Consider the following 18,806-nt stretch of genomic DNA (forward strand, 5'->3'; position numbering starts at 1 on the left):
ATTGAGTCCAAAGTGAATGTCCACGCATACAATGTCCATATTAAACTCCAACATCTTCCTAAGAGACCTACGCCGAGCTGCGGCAATACTTCATCCGTTGGCAGCGCAGAGGCTTTGGAGTCAGACAACGGGTCGCGCGCTGATACTCCCCTTTCATCTCTCAACTCTGAGACGGCAAACATCGACCCGCGTCTCTTGGACTCCCAGGATGCAGCCGTCACAAGACCTCCACCGCGACGATCCAAAAGACTGCGGCTGAAATGGTGGTTTGGACAGATTTCCCCTTAATATTCTCGCAGGACCATGCATCTTTAGACCTCTATTGTTGTATGGTGCCCACCATAAATAGATGCAACCATCAGGTTATATTTTCAAGAGAGAAATGGTGGCCTTGGTTTTGGTCGGCTCTTTCTTTGCCTCCCAGCATTTGCGAAGCCGCTGAAGCGACTAGCGCCTTCAGCGCAACCCTTGACTAGGATATGTTGCATGTACCTACGGGTTCTCTTTGGCCTTTGGTTTATGCGATCTGATTTTTATAAATTCATGATTCTTTTGTCTTTATCCCCAAGTAAGATCACTGGCATAAGCAGTGTTTTGATTACTCTGATTTATTATAAACTATAGGTACCTCAGGGTTGACAAATACCAGGGAGTATAGGAGTTTCCGTCCTCATACTCCGCCCGTCAGCACTAAAACAACGCTAGACCATCTGGCGGCACTTGTATGGTTCTGCAGCCGCCGTCGGGTGAGCCCAAGATATGAGGCTTTTAATCCTTCCACCATCCGTCAGCAAGCCACAGGGTCAATGCGACCCTGCTAGATATATAACATCTACACCCCATCTACAACAATCTCACATCTCAACACTATCGTACTGTGTACAACCTAAAGCCTGTCCCATGGACCATCCAGACACTTTCTCCTACTCATCTCTCAACCCCGAGGCGGTGGAAATCCGCCTCCTCACCATCCTACCGGATAAAAATGAAAAGAGCCCAGTGAAATGCACCTTGAAGACCATCTCACTGAACAACCCACCCGAGTTTGAGGCCCTCTCCTATGTCTGGGGGAGCGTGACGGAAAAGGTCAGAATCACCCTGGACGACATCCCCTTCCAGGTGACGACGAACCTCGAAGCGGCGCTCAAATGCCTCCGACACGCCCGGAAGAAACACCTCATCTGGATCGACTTCATCTGCATCGACCAAGACAACCTCAAAGAAAAGAACACCCAGCTGCCGCTCATGGGCCGCATCTACAAAGGCGCCACCGCGGTCATCGCCTGGCTCGGGCCGATAAACCCCAACACGGAACAGACCATGGCGATGATCAGGCGCCGCGAGGGCGGCCTGGCGGGGCTCCTCCACGACGTGCGGCTGGCCGCCCGCTCGTGGAGCCCGAAGGCCCGCCGCGACGACATCGGCTCGATCCTCGACGCCATACAGGGCTTCCTGGACATCGTCTCCGCGCCGTACTGGGGCCGCATCTGGACCTTCCAGGAGTACTACCTCCCCGCAAAGCTGCCCGTGTGCATGGTCGGGCGCGTGCCGTTCACGCTGCACGCGCTCGTCGACCTAGGCCTGCACTTTGCGGAGATCCTGCGCCCGTTCATGGACGATCTCGACAAGGTGGCCGCGCGCGCGGGCGACGCCGCCGACATCGAGAACCACCGCAAGCTGCAGGGCCGGCTCAAGGAGGCGACCCAGCGCCTCGCGCAGTCAAACCCCATGCAGGACTTTGCGCAGGACATCGCCGCCAGCCGGAAGGGCCTGGCGTCGTTTGGGGAGGTGCTCGATCTAACCGCCCAGCGCGAGTGCTTCAACCCGCTCGACCGCTTCTACGCGCTGTACTCGATGGTCGACGGCGTCCAGAAGAAGTACCCCGTCGACTATGAGTACACGGCGGACGAGGTCGCGTTTCAGATCACGCTGTGGATTCTGATCTACGAGGGGGTCGATTTCGTGTTCAACCAGTTCCATTTTTACGACGAGCCTCATGGGAACGTTGCGGGGTATCGCAGCCCGTCGTGGGTGCCGAACTATCGTGATGCGACGTCGAGGACCAGGTTCATATTCAAGGACCTTGACAAGTCGCTCCAGGACTGGGAGCAGAAGGAGCAGAAGGAGCAAATGACAAACTTGTCGGTGCTGCTGGGCAAGTCCGTGCTGCGGTTCTGGGCCCGGAGGGTGGGAACGACTCGAGTCGTGTTCAAATTTCCGAGCGAGACAGTGGAAATCGCCCGTCAGGTTTTACATGCTGTCAAAGAGCCGCCCGCGGAATGGGGCAACGGTGTCGACGAGGCGAACATGGCAGAACGGCTCATCTGGGCCTTTCTTGCGCATGGCAGGATGCAACAGACGTTCCCCGTCAACGACATCCTCAACGCGCTGGAAGAGCTGTCCAGTTCTGAGGACCCGTCTGACTTGGCCCTATCGTCGGCGGTTGGGAAACAGCTGCTGCGGAATTTGCCGCCCCTCGCGGGGAGGACAGTCTTTCAGCTGACAGATTGTGCGACGGGTGGGTTCGGCGTGGGCATTGGGAACATCCGGGATGGGGACCTGTTGATTCTGTCAGGTAAGATGACGAATCCGATTGCTTTGCGGGACTCGGGGTTCCGGAACTTCCACACCAACCCAGATGTGGTGCATTATAGGATGGTTGGGAATGCGTTTGTCGAAGGCATTGCGGAGGACCAGAAGGATCAGCCTACTCCACTGGTTGGTGAGCTCAAGGGAGCGAACTTTGAGGAGTTTTTGATTTGGTAGTACGGGAAGTTGTATGAGCTATGAGCATCTGTTGGCACTAATATAAGACCATACCGTAATCGTTTGAGTGCGCCTGGCCGTCTGTCCAGCGGTCGACAATCTAAGGTGCACCGATGAAAATCAATAATCAGAGCTCGCTGGAGCTCAGGATTCCACAAGATGTTTTCCGGGCGAAGATCCTGGTGGACAACTCCGAATCAACAGATCTTCTTCACTGACCAAGAGATCGCACGCTGGATAGTTTCATCCGGAGTGGTATGGGCCACGCTCTCGCCGCCCCAGCCCATCAGAAGCAGATAGCGGATCCTTCCCGCGCCGTGGAGGAAGTAGGTTAAGACATATATACTTGATTTTCTCGACAGCTTAATGGCTTTCTCTTTCCGCTTTAGTGCTCACCCCTCGCCGCTTTTGGCTCCCTGAGTAGATCTGACCACGCCCTGACCACGCCCTGAGTAACCTGAGGTGATCATTGAGCAAGGGATGAGTGCACTGAGTAAGCCAGCCTCAATAAAACGCACCCCTAATGACCATCTCTCCATATGTTGTTGATCCGACGAGATTGGGTAGACGAGTATGTCATATTTGATGATATATTGGGACATATTACTATACAACTACATAGTAGGCTATCGAGTAGTACAAATAGTAGCAATCTATTGAACCGTGGTTAATCTTTCGATATCAAAGAATATGTAGAGTATTCTGTCGACTATATCTATAGATAGATATATTTATACAAACTGTATATACGGCTGTTCCAGACGATGGGTACAACCGCAGTGTTGCAGAACAACAACACGATATTAATTCTTTGATAATGAACCATAGAATAGATTCAGTTCAATTTCATGCTACTTCCTATCATTTCAAGATACACACGCATAGAGCTGACATGACCTATGCAAAGTTATGCAAGACTATGTACACAACTATACCGCTGACTCAGCGTGACACCACCGCGGAAGTTCGGACCGCGAATGACTTCAACTTCTGCAGCAGAGTCGCCAGTCACAGCACATTCAAGACACAGACACAATGAAGCCCCTCCAGCCGACATCTACCATCCTCAGTGCTGCGCGCACATCAATCACCCCGCGAGTCACCCAGCCAAGACCCAGCCGCCTCTTTTGGAGCTCCACGAACAATGCCAGCGACACCTCAAGCAATACCTCCGGCAACACCACCAACACAGACAAGAAAATCTACCGACTAAATCCCCAGCAAAAAAACTTCCTCGATCGCGCCCTCCGCGTCAACCAAGCAGGCGAACTAGCCGCCACCCTCATCTACGCCTCGCAATCGCCTCTCATCACCCGGTCCCAGCCCCACCTCCGCCCCCTCATGAAACACATGTACGACCAGGAAGCCGCCCACCTGTCCACCTTCAACAACCTCATCGCCACCCACCGCGTCCGTCCCACGGCCATGACCCCCGTCTGGCGCGCCGCCGCTTCCTTCCTCGGTTGGTCGACGGCTTGTCTCGGCCGGGAGGCTGCCATGGCTTGCACGGAGGCTGTCGAGACGGAGATTGGGACGCATTATAATGACCAGGTGAGGGAGATTCTCTCCTGGGAGAAGGATGCTGCGGCGAAGGGGGAGGTGCTTGATGAGGAGGTTGCGAGCTTGGTGACTTCTTTGAGGAGGATCCGCGATGAGGAGCTGGAGCATTTGGATCATGCGGTGGAACATGATGCCAAGATGGCGACGCCGTATGATCCGCTTGTGGGGGTGATTCGTGCGGGGTGTCGGGGGGCGATTGAGATTTCCGAGAGAGTTTGACCTGTATTATAACCATCTTTTTGTGTCTTTTGGTTGCCGTTGTAGCGTGTACTTTTAGGGGACTATGTTTGATTAGAGATAGATACCTGGACTGGCTCGATTGGTGCCATCCATGACTTTATATGCTTGACCCAATGGTATATTAGTATCTAGAGCGTCATTCCTATCGTCGACCTGACCTTGCCCACTACTACTGAAATACAGGATAACACCCGTACCTCGCATCCTCCCCATCCCATCCCACCCCCTGATGCACCGTCAACAAATTCTCCGGGTCCAAACTCTCCTTGATCCTCATCAACCGCTCATAATTCTTCTTCCCCCAGAACGCCCCCACCGGGTCCGGCTCAAATGCATCGGCCTCGTTTTGGTACGCCCCTCCGCTAGGAGTGAACTCCCGCAGCGGGTTCATTGCCTCGTGGGTATCCTGAAACACCTCTCCCACGGCACCAGGGCCTGTTACCACAGTGTCGAAACTGCGTACGTGAATCACATGCCACAGACCGTTGCGCCACGCCGGCGTCACAGACGCTGCGCCCGGCCCGTCTGGCTCATCGGACGCGGGCAGGTTACGTGAGTACACAGTTGGCGCCGTCATCAGGACCAGCATCTGCGACGCCTCATTTCTCTGGCCTGCCAACCGGATGTCGTTCAATATCGATGACAGACTTTTCTGATTGCTCTCTCCGAGAAAAGTATCTCGTGGTATGATCCGGGACGACATCGCCGCTCCGCTGGATAGAGACCGCTCTAGCGATTTGTCGTCCAGTATCCCCCTGGCGACCTCGTAGAAGCCCCCTACAGAGGTTAACTTGGCCTCGCCTGCCGCCTCGCCCGCCAATGCCATCATTGACTGAACGGATTCTTCCGCCGCCGCATGGTCCAGCAGTGTAGTGGCCATCACCATCGTCGACGGCTGCTCTGCCCGCCCCCCAGGCAGGATGTAGCCTCCCCACCCTTCAGACGCCCAGCGGTTTGCACTGGCGACTACGGCAGCGAGGAGTCTCTCCGCGGTAGAGGGGTCAGAACCGGCTAGGTTCATCGTGAAAACCTCCATTAGCTTTTCCGCATGCGCTGTCACGCTCATCTCCATGATTACCCCGAAGGTCCCGCCTCCACCGCCGCGCAGGGCGAAGAAGATTTCTTGGTTGTGGCATCGGTTGGCGGTTACGTATGTGCCGTTTGGAAGGACTGCTCGGAGCTGTTGGACGTTGTCGACGCCGAGGCCTGCAGTTGTTAGTGACTCGACAACCTGTCTGCTGTCTGCTTATATTTGCAGAGCGGAATATGTATCGAGAGACATACCTAGCTCAGGAGACAGCATACTATGCCCTCCCCCCGTAATCCACCCTCCAGCAGCCCCCACCGTCTTCGACATCCCCCCAACAACCCTATAACCATGCGCGTGCGCAAACTCGTAGATTCCCCCGAATTGCTGCCCCGCTCCGAACGTAATCACTTCACCGACTGGGTCATGACATCCATCGGGGGTAAAGGACCGGTCCAGCCTGATGGCCGGCTGATACTTGTGTGTCCTATTGGATTAGCTCTATTATATCTCATATTGCTACCAAGAGGGAACAATGATATACCATAGTGCAAGCGCATCCGGTGCCGAACTACGTCCCTTGTAGTCATGGCCCGTATTCTTAATAACCAAGCGAAGACGGTGTCGGCGCGCGAAATCCATCGTCCGCTGCACGTCCGATACGGTGTGGACTTCGACGTATTTCCCGGGCACAGCTCCCTGGTGACAGTCTCCTGGTGGGTTTGGTCCTGCTGTGAGATTAAACACACAAGACTCGCCCGTTCCCTGGCAGGAGGCCCAGTTTCCCTATGCCCGAGTAAGTCTACGAGGTCTCAGGAGCTAGGTAGGGTCCGTAGAGGGTTCGTACAGTAGCATATCCCCCAAACATATCAGATATGAATGCTGCATTCGCTTGATTACCCACCACGCGCTTACACTCCTGTGTGTCTGGACTCTGCGGCGCGCCGTTCACGGTGCTAAAGCATGGTGCAAGCACAGGCAAGCCGTTGAACAGTCGCCCTGATACGCTCTGGTTAAATGTGTCCCACGCCGGGCCGCTGACAGACGCGAGCGGATTGGTGCGCAAGGCGTGTGCGATCCCTAGTATGAATACTAGTAGTACGTAGGTGAGAAGCATTGTCAATTCGTTGGGTTGTTGGAAGAGGCTTGTTTTGGGGACAGGTGGCTTGAGGTATTGAAGTGAGGATGGGCGTGGTAGATATAGTGTGGTGGCCGCCTGCTGGGTCTATGCTCTAGGACTGCGTATGCAGTCATACTATCGAGATATTATTGCATTATGCTTCTCGGGGCTGTTAGAAACTTGCTTTGCTGACCTCTCACACAGGTACCAGTATATTTGGAATACATGTCCTCGGAGAATATGGTCCCTCCCTGGCATATGGTCATATGAGCAGTCTAATCTCGAAGATAGAGTCTGCATGCCTATCAATTACAGTCAAATTTCAAGTTAGGTCAAGGAATTAGTAAATAGTCGGTGAGACAGACTTTTATTCTATCGCCTCTGGCTGTGTTATTCAATGATATATAATTTCATGCATATTAAGGTATCACTGCGTTAGATGATAGACACTTATACCTCCGCCATGAACAGGAGTCATTGCGAAAGAAAGAACGAGATAATATGATCTTGTGTCTGCTTGATTTTGATTTGGTGTTGTTAAAGTGGATGTAGCCCCTGACTGGTGTATGTGTTCAATTTTAAGGGTACCTGATGACAATATATCTAATGCTTCTAGATGATAGGTATGTCTGCCTGATCTTATGATTGTATCCTGGAGTGTTTCTCGGATTTATAATCTATGCTAATCTATAGTACATAAGGATTCGATGCATCCTATAATATAAAAGTGTACACCTCAGATACCCGGATATCTGAGTGTGAAGAGTCTGGGGATTTGTATAATCGTCCATTCTAGGACTGGTATTAGCGACGGTTGAGCTTTCGCACGTTAATCAAATCATGAAAGCCACAACGGATAAGCTCTGTGGAGGCGGAGGTAGACCGGCTAACCGGCGTGGAAGTGTATGTTTCTCAAATGAGGTGCTTGAGAATAAGGGCAGGTGGAATAGAGGCATGTTAATAGTCCAAATCATTACAGGATCAAGACATGTTAGTCCGTTCTCTGCCGTCGTCGCTTCCGCGAGCTCATGATGAGGCGCTTCTGCGCGAGACGCACGAAGTATCGGCGTAGTTTATCGCGCCTGCTATCGTCAGCGAGGTGTACCACGGGTACGGGAATAGAAGAACATACATCAAGAATGCAGTCGTCGCAAAGACAAATGGAATTGCAATGATCCAGAAGTATCTGCTCATGTTAGCATGGGTGGAGTAACCAGTGAAATATCAGACATACGAATCGCTGTGCTGAATGCCGAAGAAGGTTTCGAAGTTCATTCCGAAGTAGCCCTGTATTGTCAGTATTGCTTGAACCAAACAAGAAAAGAGAAGAAATACCGTCAAAAATGTTAAAGGTAGATAAAAGCAGGTTACAAGTGTAAGCTGCTTCATGCTTTCGTTCTGATATGCGCCTGTACATCGTTAGTCTTGTATTCACCAACCCCACAAAATGAAAATGAAGGAATACCGATGGTATTGAAAATCAAATCAATCATGTTATCAGCAGCACGTCGCATCTGATCATACCCCTCCACCATCGTAATACAGTGGTCCAGCGCGTCGCCCAGATAAGTATGGCACATAGGACTTATGGACACGCTCGAGCCACTCAAACTCTTGAGATTAGGCATGGCGATACCGATTTGCGACGCGTCTTCATCGGACGACGTGTTACGGCCTGGGACCTTGACTGGCAAGCCCGGCGGATTGACTGGTTCCGACCGATGGTCGCGGAGCGCGTTGATGACGTTCACGACCGGCTGCATGGAGTTGCGCAGGATGGAGATCTCCGAGGTCAGGATGTACAGGCTCTTGGACTGATCGATGTCGGGATCGGTTAATACCTCCAGCTCCAAGTCTCCGATCACGTCCTGGTAGGCGGTGGTGACTGGGATAGCTAAATCGATGATTGCGTCGAGAATGGCCTGCAGGAGCATGCTGGCGTCGCATGATTGCCGGAGGATGGTCTCCGGGGACATGAGTCGCTTGACGATCGGGGCTTCGATATCCCCTGCGCTGTTGTCGAAGAACGATGTTACGCTATTGTCCGCGTTCAGGAAGATCGACACCTGCTCGAGAGTCACGCAGAGACCCTTGGCTGCGAGGACCGCGTGACGTTCCATGAACGCGATCCGGTCTTCGTTGGGCCCCCCGCGAAAGCGCTGCATAGTGCGGGCAGTGCACCTCGCGTCCGTCAAATCCTCTGATGGCATGCGGCCCCCGTTCGAAGGTTTAACCCTTGACGATGGAAAAGTCCTGTTCGCCACGCGACGGCCGTTGTTCCGTCTCCTTGGGGACTTCAGTGTGAGGATGTCCTTCAAGGCCTCCAGGATGATCCCCATGCTCGTGGAACGTTTGTTGGCTACCGTTTTTGCACTCTGAAAAGAGCCACGACGGCCGTGGGCGCACTCTTCGTGCCGATCATTGTCCTCGTCCTCAGAATCGCTCGAGTCGCTCTTATCTTCCAAGACCCGGACCAGCTTTTGCAGCGTGAGTACGACGTATGCATGATCCGAGTACCAGTCCACCTTGGTGCGGTTCGTCGTGTTAATCAGATCCTCGATCGCCAGCCGATGCAGCGACTGCTGGTTTCCTAGGATGCGGATGACATCCCAGCTGAGACCATTCACATTGATCCATCGGCACTGCACCCAGGGCTCCTTCTTCCGAGCCAAGAACGGCGCCAACGTGTCATTGTCGAGCTCATACTGTCGCATTTCATGCTGCGAGAAATCGACCACGATGATGTCACATTGTCGGTGCAGATGGGGCGGGATGTTCGGGGTCCAGTCGGCTTCGTAGGCGGGAAGCGGCTGGTTCGGGTCGATGCCCGGCTCCGTCCCCGGCTGCCAGCTGTTATCGTGGGAATAGCCTTCGCCGTGATACGATCGCGCTGTGTTGCGTCGCATTCGATTCCGCACGGTTTCTCTCGAGGTAATTCGGGTGACCGTATCCGGGGAATCTGCGTCCCGGGGCGAGGAGACTGGGCGATTGGGCGACCGCGGATGGGCCTCGATGTCCTGAGGCGGCGGTGGGAAGGCCTCAGTCGAGACCTGATCAAGCGTGTCGCTACTCATCGTGATGTCGGTGGGCGAATTGGCACTCGCGCATCCAGTGGGTGCGACATGGGTTAGATCAGCCACGTTGCGGGTCCTTGACCCCTTTATAACGCGAGGAGGATATAGACCGGACAGAGCATTGACAGAACGAAGAGGAAGGGAAATCTAGACTAATTCTAAGCCAAGTAAACGATTCGAAAGATCGACTGGATAGAAACGCCTGCCAAGGCGCAAATATTCCGATTCTGTGGACTCATGCGGAGGCCAGTATGACGTCCTCGAGAGCGCTTCCCTGAATGCCAAGAAGAACAAATCGCTGTACAGTGTGGGGTGAATAAACCAGCGATGGATAAAATCAGCTAACACGACACTATTGAACGGTTGATTGTGTAAGTTCTCTACCGCAAGAACGATGGAAGAGAAAAAGTGAAGCAAATGAAGGTCGCGTTGACTTGACGTAGTGCATCCCGATCCGGTTAGCGTTATCCCTGATCGACGTCGCCAACTGGTTAATATTTAGTATGGACCCTGAAATTCGAATGTTGATACACTGTATAGACAAGGACCAACAAGTAAACGAAGATATATAAATCATATTTTATAGTACAAGATATCGCATCATACAAACACTCCCCAGGACACCCCACATGCAGATCCAGGAAAGAAGAACAAAACAAGAGGAAAGAAAAGACTAGAAAATCGTGAATCATAAAGAATAGATGGTAAATCATCAAAAGTGCTCCTTCCAGAACTTGAACTTCACATCCCTCGTTGAGGCTTTCGAGGTAGCTTCACGAATCTGTCGAGCCGCCGAATTAGGCCCGCAAAAGTACACTCCAATCTCGGTAGTCAAAGCCCCATGCAATCCAGACATGTACGTCTGATCGTGCAAACCGTCTCGCATGGCCGTGAACAAGCGGGTGAAATCCGGGCGACCGAAGTTGGTGCGACTGCGCAGCTCCGTCAGTGGGTCGACCTCCTGGCCCACCGAGTTGAGGTAGATGTTGGCGGCTGTGTCGGGGTCCAGACGTTGCGTGAGGTATGTGTGGATGCGCAAGAACTCGGCGCTGCCTTGACTGGCGGCTGTCGACGCGGACTGGGATTCTAGCGAGGAGAGCAGTGCTTGGAACCATTCAAAGGACGACGTATCCTTGCACACCCAGATGAACTCGACACGGCGCAGACGTCGTGGAGGGTTGGGACCGGACCGCAGGTGCCAGATGTTTTTCAAGATAGACGCCCACGGCGTCACTCCGATGCCGGTGCCGATCAAGACGGCAATTTCGTTCTCGAAGACGTCTTCGGCGGGCGCTCCGTAAGGCCCGTCGACGCGGAGTTTGGGCATCTTCTGTCCGTTTTCGAGAGCGACTTCATACATGCCGAGGGGGTCGAGCCCTTCGAGGTCTCTGGCCTGCGCGGGTCCGCATCCTAAAGCGTCTCCAAGAGCCCGCGTAAAATCCCCGACCTGGCGGACGTGGATGCTGATGTACGGATCGAAGGGACACGAGGTAATGGTGAACGGGTGCCACTGGTTGCTGGAGACCTCGGGGACTTGGATGAAGAGCCACTGCCCGGCCTTGTACTTCATGCTGTCTTTGCAAAATTGGACCTCCATTGCATCTGTGATTGTTAGACGGTACCAATGGGGGAATCATGCATGATGCGCATATATCATACCGTACGGATGACGGATTACTTTGGTAATGACGGTGGCACGACGAGCCCTAATCTCGCGATAAAGTCGCTCGAGAAGGTAGAGTCCACCGCCCACAAGCTCCCATCGCCACCCCTCATACCCAATGCAATGGTCCCAAAAGTCCTTCCCCGCGAACGGCGAGATCGGATTGGCGGTGTCGCGGACAAAGCACCCCGTGGCGTGCGTGTACAGGGCGAGCATGAATGGGATGAACAGATGGTGCGTATACCAGAAGGTCTCGAAAGACTGCTGTCGGATGCGCCGGTGCGCGGTGGTGTACATCAGCATCATACAGAGAAGCATGACATGACCGGTGATTCCACCCGCCTGGGTGAAGTGGATCTGAACGGCCGTCACCGGGCGGAGTTGATCTTTTTCGATGTTGAAAAAGCTGTTCACCCGTAAGCACGATGCCTGTTTCAACGTGGCAGTGACTTACTTGACATAGTGGGAGGCGACGTGGAGGATGGTGAAGAGGAGCATCGCATATGCCACTTGACGATGGAACCAGACCGTCTCATCGAGCGGCATCCATCGCACGCGTGGTCGGACTGTCTTGATGATATTCCGGCACATGGGAAATAAGATCAAGGCCCCATCGCAGGTGAGAACGAGCCCTGCGGCTCTGGAGATCCATACGGAATAGCCCAGGGCGTTGAGTGTTGACAACTTGGGGTTTGTCACTTGCTGCCACCTGCACAACATCAGTCGGGGATTGGATCATGATTTCTCTCCATAACAGGACAACTTACCATCCGATCGCAAATATTGCAATGTGAAAAGCCCAGAAGGTGGAGTAGAACAAAAGTTTGGACCCGGTGAACTGCGATCCCCATGAAAACGCCATTTTGACCGATGATGCTCAACAGCCCGGGCGATCAACCATCGACCTGCGATGATTGATATACGGGGCACTATTGAGATTTTTTTCCGCGTAATCGCCTGTAAACACGTAAAAGAAAAGCCGACGACAAGAAAAATGCCGTTCGAAGTCTCGCAGTCTAGAACATGAAGTTGCTTTCAGTAATCTCCCCAGTCTAGGCCGTGTTGAAATTAGAGCCAGGTCTAGGCCGACGAGATTATGGGCAGATGGGAGACGGTTTGCTGTACGATTGCGGCATAGGGACCCAAGAGTCCAACGACGCTATCTTGATTCAATTTGAATTTTTTTTTTTTGGTGTTCAGCCATCGAACGAGGCGAGTTCACGCGACGTGGACCGAGAAATGGCGTCAAGAGACACGATAAAGGGGCGTTGAGGCGGCGGTTTTTACCAATGTTATCATCGGTTCGCAGAAGGGAAAGATTTGGTGGTGGGGTTAGTGGTTAGTGCCTTTTTTTTTTTTTTCTCTTTTTTCTTTTATTATTATTATTCTTTGATCATTAGGGTATAGGCCAATGGAGTTGGCGTCTTGGTATCCAGAGTGATGGATTCGGGGTGCAGGGAAAAAGAGGGGAAATAGACAGAAGAAAGAGTTGGCGCTGGTGTGCTGCTATATTTACCTCGTCCTGCGTTTAGGGCTCCTGACCCTTGGCCCCGTATAGAATTTGGATTTGGTTGTGTATAATGATCACGATCTATTCATATTTGATCCAGACTGGGTATTTCTCGAGCTATGGGAAGATATCCCTATGTCAAAAAGACCACACTCCAGGACAAACGAGCCTTCCTGCTCTTCGTGCCCTCCTGCCATTCAGCGATTCCTTTCCAATGCGAAGGTTCATACCTATCATCTCACAAACCCTTGGCTCATAGCTCACTCGCTACCCCGATTTGGTCATTGGTTGATGGTGGAATGTCAAAGTCTCTTCCCCAGGCTTCTTCTGAAATTCTCACATCCTAGTGATCCCATCCACTGGACCATGTGGCCCTGGGGTTCAGAACGAATGGTTGGGAATAGAAATGGAGCTCCATGAATCCCCTAGTTCTGTGTAATGATTTGCTTTCCCAAGTGGAGCCACCACCGCTCCTTCGGAGAACACCCTATAGGAGACGTTCTGCAAGCGCGCTGCCTATCATCACACGGGTCAGGCTACTTTGACTGCACCACACCATTTCTCTGCAACAATCCAACGGTCATGTCAGGATATTGCATGAAAATGGCCAAATATAGCCCGGGCCCTGTCCAGTCCAAGATGAAATTGGACAGGCCCTAACCTCAACTGGTAGCCATCTCCGTGAGGAGACCTATATTTATCCTCCTCCCGGAATACTGCGTCCTGGCAATCTCAATCGTGGAGTTGGTGAACGGACCGCGAGTGGGGCAGACGCACAGGGCTCCAGGGCTCGGTGGCTCTGCAGGATTAACCTCCCATCACCACTAGTGGACCCTTTAAGCACACTGGTGAGCGATCGACCGATTGACTCTAGGCAATATCATGGAGCGGAAAAGACGGTGAAGTCGATATTTGCATGGAGCCGTCCAGAGTAGTGTCAATGTCCTGATCGTTCTGTCGACGCGGGGAATCGTCGGGGTAGTAATTAGGGCTAGCGTCTAGTATAGAGGAACTGTATCTGCATCAGTCAGAAGAAAGGACCCGTTCGTGGTGACGATACACCCCAACAACGTGCAAAGAACTAAAAACAGCAACAAGACGTCCATCTCCTCATTTTCTCAACCATATTATGCTCCTGTCAGTGAAGCGTCGAATCAAACAGGAAAAGCCCGACGTGATCGGAGACTAAAGCGAGTTGCCGCCCATTTTGCTGCAGCTCTCGTCACATTGGTCTGCCTGAGGTCTCCCGCCGTCCAACCACAACCCTAACTGGGACCCACTTTCACTGTTACGCCGGGAATCGCTTCCTCCCCCTCTCTCACCTGGTCTCTTGTGAAGAAGCCAAGAGCGACAGGGTCGTTGATGGTTTTTAATTGGTCTGTCGCTCAAATTTGGTCGAGAAGCGAGCGCATCGTAGCGATCCGAACCGGCCTATGGATGAATCCCTCCCCCAGTCCCCGCCCAGGGTCCGTGGACGTCCCGTCTGCCGCTGGGGGAAATAAGCGATCCAACGTGGATGGACAGCGTAGATAATCGGCTCTCTTTCCCCTCCCTTCCTTCAGGTCCCCGACTTGCTGGATCTGTCGGGCTTGATATGGCGTGACTGTCGGTCTCGGGCTTCTTACGCTTGGATCTTCGTGTGATGTGATTGAACCTTATCATCTAGTTGACATCCAGCCCATCTGCCACAATTAACACAATACGAGAGGAACAAAAAAAAAGGGACTTCAGTTCAAGAGATATCCTTTACTGGCCATGTCAATATCTATACCACTCCGCTCACATCTTCTGGACACGGTGGATGGCTAAACCGGCCGATCGAGTCGCATCAGTACTTCGTCTGCCGTTTCTTTCGCTGGACGAAAGTTAACCCAATTCCTAAATCTCACGACCGTCAACATTCTTCACATACATCAACCATGGGAAGGTTGATTAAAAACCACTGGGGGCGTCTCATCATCCTAACCGCCGCAACCTGTATGTTTCCCACGGCCGCTCATCCATCCCCTCGCAAACTCGCTAACCACCTTTCGAACAGACCAGATAGGCAGCGCCATCGAAGGCTTCATCTGGCCCAAGGTCTTTTGGGACTTTGTATCCCACAATCTCAACGGCGCCGTCCAGCCCATTCCCGTTCTTCAAATTCTCAACCTCATCATGGGCTTGCTCGGCCTCGCCTGGGAGTGGCCGTTGAAGTTCTTCGCAGGGAGCCTGGCGCATCGCAGCATCGAGATCCGTCTCATCCTATACCCCCTCAGTGCGCTTCTAGCTGCACTGCTGTACCAGGGGACAGATCCCGCTATTTATTATGTGGTCGGGATCATTGTATATTTTTGGGCGTATAGCGAGGGCGAGGTATGTTCCTGTTCCTGTTCACGGATCATTGCGAGGGGATGGAAGACTGACTTGATATTGCTAGGTGGTATGTCCTGAACCGTGGACCTTGCCCAAACGCCGATCACTCAAAGTATAACACCTGTACATGGCATGACGAGTTACGATGGACGATGGAATGTTATCAATAATCTAATGATGGCTGGAGTTCACTCCGGCTTCATGGTGGGACTTGGGAATCGCCGCTTGGTCGGCTGCAAGCTCACTATTGTACCATATTATGTAGTGCGAATTGTATATAGCAGTAAAACAATATCTATCTTTCCACAAACAAGTTCATTTTAATTCAATAATCCCAACATGGTCGACTCACTCATCCTGGACTCTTATACAAATGATGAGGCACTAAACCCAATCGGGAAGAGTGACGCAACCGTCAAAACAGCCAAACATCATCCTCATTCCTCAGGCTCTCTCTCTTCTTCCTCATTCTCACCTCATCGCTTCATCACTTCAACTACATCCCGACTACCCATCATCAGGGATCAAGTGGAAGACATGGCCTTAGGAGCGTCTCCTGCCCGGGTCACCCCCTACCTAATCTATCTGGTGTTCATCACCACACTAGGCCCCCTACAGTTTGGATACCATCTCGTCAGGAACACTACTCCAACCCTCGTCCTATCTCCCAGCTAACGTCTCCCAAAAGGCAGAGCTTAATGCCCCTCAGTCGGTCATAACATGCGAACGCCAGTCTATCCATGCAGAGGCAAAGACCATCGACTCAAACCTACCACAATGCATCCCCATGAACCCCTCCCAGTTCGGGCTGGTCTCGTCCATCTATACCCTCGGGGGCTTGCTCGGTGCTCTGCTGGCAGGGCCCATCTCCACCAAGCACGGCCGTCTCCTGACCCTCCGATCCACCACCGCCTTCTTTATCGTCGGCCCTCTGGCCGCCACCTTTGCGCCTAATATTGCTACGCTGGTTCTGGGTCGGTTGGTGTCGGGGATCGGGGCCGGTGCCGCCATCGTGGTCGGTCCAATCTACATCTCGGAGATCGCTCCGCCCACAGCTAGAGGACTCTTCGGCGCGTTCACGCAGATCATGACCAATGTGGGCATCTTGCTGACCCAGTCTATTGGCTACTTCCTCAGCAAAGGGAGCATGTGGCGGGTCATCCTCGTCATCGCCGGTCTCGTGGGTTGCATGGAGCTTCTAGGTCTGACGCTTGTCCCCGAGAGTCCGACGTGGCTGGCGGAGCATCAGCGTGGTAACGAGGCCCGACAGGTGCTGCAGCGCATCCGCGGGAAGGATGCGGACATTGAAGCGGAGATGGACGGATGGCGTCATGCCAGGGATCCGGCTCCGGCCTCAGGAGAAGAGCAGTCGCTGCTGGCACCGCCGGCTGGCAATTTGCCGCCGAAGCAGCCGCCGGTAACAATGCTCGGCGCGGCAACCAACCCGGCGTATCGCTCGGCCATCGTCGCCGTAATTGGTGTGATGGTCGCGCAGCAGTTCACCGGCATCAACAGCATTATCATGTACAGCGTGTCGCTCTTGCAGACCATCCTGCCGACGACAGCCGCCTTGTTGACCGTGGCCATCTCCGCCATCAATCTGGTCATCACCCTCGCCTGCTCTCCCCTTCCGGACAAGATCGGCCGACGCTCGTGTCTTCTCCTCAGTATCAGCGGCATGGGATGCAACTCCGTGCTGCTGGCGCTGGGGATCTACTACAACCAGAAGGCGCTGTCCGCCATCGCAGTGCTGCTCTTCGTCTCGTGCTTCGCCGTGGGGCTAGGCCCCGTGCCGTTCATCCTCGCCTCGGAGCTGGTCGGGCCGGAAGCCGTGGGGGCGACGCAGAGCTGGGCGCTGGGCGCCAACTGGATCGCCACATTTGTGGTTGCACAGTTCTTCCCCGTGTTGAATGATGTCCTGGGCGGGCGGGGTAGGGTCTACTGGGTTTTTGCGGTCATGGCTTGTCTGATGGGGGGGTTCATCTATGCATGGGTCCCGGAGACGAAGGACAAGGCCAATGCGGATGAGGTTTGGGGGCGAGTTGACGAGAGGAGGAGGGACTAATCGTAATGACTGTTAGAAGTTACCAAATATAATGCGAATTCAGCTCGAACCGACAGTAAGTCATGCATGACCTCATTTATCAAATGATCATGTTCAGGTACAGAAAGACCATATATGGAAAAGAGAACAACTCAATTCAACAAAGAAGTGTACTATATAAGAAGCTACCTTCACTTTCTAGACACTCCCACCCCTTGCCCTTCGGACATAGCACCATCGCTTGTTGAGCCGGATACTTGAACCAGCAAAGATAACCCATCTATTTGCAATGCAGATAAGTCTTCCTCCCAATGCACCAGCCGCCCTCAACGCAACTCCACGGCGCAATGCCCCTCTCAGCGCAGTGTAGGAACTACCCAAACGATCAGCACCATGCATATACCCCGAATTATGCACAAGATCCATGAGAAACGCGAAGAGCATACCTTCGTACCGCACTTCCAGAAAGGCGCAGTCCCAACACACTTGATATAAGGCCACACCTTCTTGCCGTACTTGGCGATCAGCTTCGCGAACCGGATCGCGATTCTCCACTTCGAGACGCGCTTTTGCAGAGTTTGCTCGGTATCGTCGCTTTCTTCGTCGTCGTCGTCGTCCAGATCCAGATCGGCGAGGTTGACTTCGTTGCCTTCGTTGTCGTAGAAGATTGCTTTTAATACTTGTTAGCTGGATGTGTCCATCTCGATGGATGAAGCAGAAGAAGGAACACACCCCCGTCATCGGTCTCAATAGCAGTAACTTCAAGCAGGCCATCATCGCCAAAGAACTCCACCTTCTGTCTCCCGTTCTCGAGGAGTGAGTTTACGATATTGCCGTTTTCAAACATGGCGGTTATGGCGTCTCCGTCTGCGGGTGTGACGGTGCTGTTGTCTTGTCGTTTGATTAGCATGGACCTGTCGGTGACCGATGCGAGAACCGTGTGGCTGTAGGTGGCCATCAGGAGGGCTTGGAGGAAGATGATGATCTTCATTTTGGGGGTCGATGGGAGAGTATAGAGGGTTTAGAAGTGTTGTTTGTTTTGTTGCTGCTTGCTTGCTTTGATGCTGCTGTTGTTGTTGCTGTCTGGATACTTTTCCTGCTGGATTCCACGCCCTTTATATACCCTTTTTTCCCATGTTGAAGATATCACAAGACCTATCCTTCGTCTCTCTAATTACTATGCTCTACCCTATAGTCGAGTCTCTCACCCGTTCGTGTCAGACATACGAGCCGCCCCTGTAGAAACCCCGCGATGATACTATTCCGAGCACACTACGACGCCGCATACACTGCTAGCATCAGCAAACCATATCTATCCTGACTTTCCTACAATCCTCCAGTATAGTGGCATTCGTATCCCGTTTTGGCGGGGGCCGTTTTGGCTGTTCGTGCCAAGCTAGCCTTCCTTTTTTGGTGTGGCTATTTTTCGCCCCAATTCCCTTTGGTG

General features: G+C 52.9%; 8 protein-coding genes across 8 annotated transcripts; 4 read left to right on the top strand and 4 right to left on the bottom strand.

Annotated features, from left to right (window-relative positions):
* Positions 1-1,418: 1,418 nt before the first annotated feature.
* Positions 1,419-3,099, top strand: BDW47DRAFT_99432 (uncharacterized protein). The gene has a single exon (XM_024820877.1). It carries the CDS (start codon positions 1,534-1,536, stop codon positions 2,764-2,766), a length of 1,233 nt encoding a protein of 410 aa, XP_024675643.1. The 5' UTR covers positions 1,419-1,533; the 3' UTR covers positions 2,767-3,099.
* A 543-nt stretch (positions 3,100-3,642) lies between these two features.
* Positions 3,643-4,705, top strand: BDW47DRAFT_99434 (demethoxyubiquinone hydroxylase family protein). The gene has a single exon (XM_024820878.1). It carries the CDS (start codon positions 3,802-3,804, stop codon positions 4,543-4,545), a length of 744 nt encoding a protein of 247 aa, XP_024675644.1. The 5' UTR covers positions 3,643-3,801; the 3' UTR covers positions 4,546-4,705.
* Positions 4,706-4,735: 30 nt separating this feature from the next.
* Positions 4,736-6,710, bottom strand: BDW47DRAFT_122671 (FAD-binding domain-containing protein; the record flags this gene model as incomplete). The annotated part of the gene is made up of 4 exons (XM_024815890.1): positions 4,736-5,772; positions 5,851-6,080; positions 6,138-6,379; positions 6,441-6,710. 4 exons carry the CDS (start codon positions 6,708-6,710, stop codon positions 4,736-4,738), a joined length of 1,779 nt encoding a protein of 592 aa, XP_024675645.1.
* A 679-nt stretch (positions 6,711-7,389) lies between these two features.
* BDW47DRAFT_56727 (putative CorA family metal ion transporter) lies at positions 7,390-10,138 on the bottom strand. The gene is made up of 5 exons (XM_024819335.1): positions 8,179-10,138; positions 8,049-8,122; positions 7,948-8,000; positions 7,846-7,899; positions 7,390-7,795 (listed from the first exon to the last, which is right to left on the bottom strand). Exons 1-5 carry the CDS (start codon positions 9,785-9,787, stop codon positions 7,705-7,707), a joined length of 1,881 nt encoding a protein of 626 aa, XP_024675646.1. The 5' UTR covers positions 9,788-10,138; the 3' UTR covers positions 7,390-7,704.
* A 208-nt stretch (positions 10,139-10,346) lies between these two features.
* On the bottom strand, positions 10,347-12,806 carry BDW47DRAFT_99437 (putative NADPH oxidase (NoxA)). The gene is made up of 4 exons (XM_024820879.1): positions 12,218-12,806; positions 11,905-12,159; positions 11,447-11,856; positions 10,347-11,389 (listed from the first exon to the last, which is right to left on the bottom strand). The coding sequence occupies exons 1-4, from the start codon at positions 12,310-12,312 to the stop codon at positions 10,500-10,502; spliced, it is 1,650 nt and encodes a 549-aa protein (XP_024675647.1). The 5' UTR covers positions 12,313-12,806; the 3' UTR covers positions 10,347-10,499.
* A 1,561-nt stretch (positions 12,807-14,367) lies between these two features.
* BDW47DRAFT_99439 (uncharacterized protein) lies at positions 14,368-15,605 on the top strand. The gene is made up of 3 exons (XM_024820880.1): positions 14,368-14,937; positions 14,999-15,315; positions 15,380-15,605. Exons 1-3 carry the CDS (start codon positions 14,880-14,882, stop codon positions 15,431-15,433), a joined length of 429 nt encoding a protein of 142 aa, XP_024675648.1. The 5' UTR covers positions 14,368-14,879; the 3' UTR covers positions 15,434-15,605.
* Positions 15,606-15,784: 179 nt separating this feature from the next.
* Positions 15,785-17,419, top strand: BDW47DRAFT_99441 (putative MFS glucose transporter). The gene has a single exon (XM_024820881.1). It carries the CDS (start codon positions 16,103-16,105, stop codon positions 17,378-17,380), a length of 1,278 nt encoding a protein of 425 aa, XP_024675649.1. The 5' UTR covers positions 15,785-16,102; the 3' UTR covers positions 17,381-17,419.
* A 220-nt stretch (positions 17,420-17,639) lies between these two features.
* BDW47DRAFT_122675 (putative rhamnosidase B) lies at positions 17,640-18,350 on the bottom strand (the record flags this gene model as incomplete). The annotated part of the gene is made up of 3 exons (XM_024815891.1): positions 17,640-17,732; positions 17,806-18,029; positions 18,092-18,350. 3 exons carry the CDS (start codon positions 18,348-18,350, stop codon positions 17,640-17,642), a joined length of 576 nt encoding a protein of 191 aa, XP_024675650.1.
* Between the last annotated feature and the right edge of the window lie 456 nt (positions 18,351-18,806).

The sequence above is a fragment of the Aspergillus candidus genome, assembly GCF_002847045.1.
Source record: "Aspergillus candidus strain CBS 102.13 unplaced genomic scaffold BDW47scaffold_4, whole genome shotgun sequence".
NCBI classification, from domain to species: domain Eukaryota; kingdom Fungi; phylum Ascomycota; class Eurotiomycetes; order Eurotiales; family Aspergillaceae; genus Aspergillus; species Aspergillus candidus.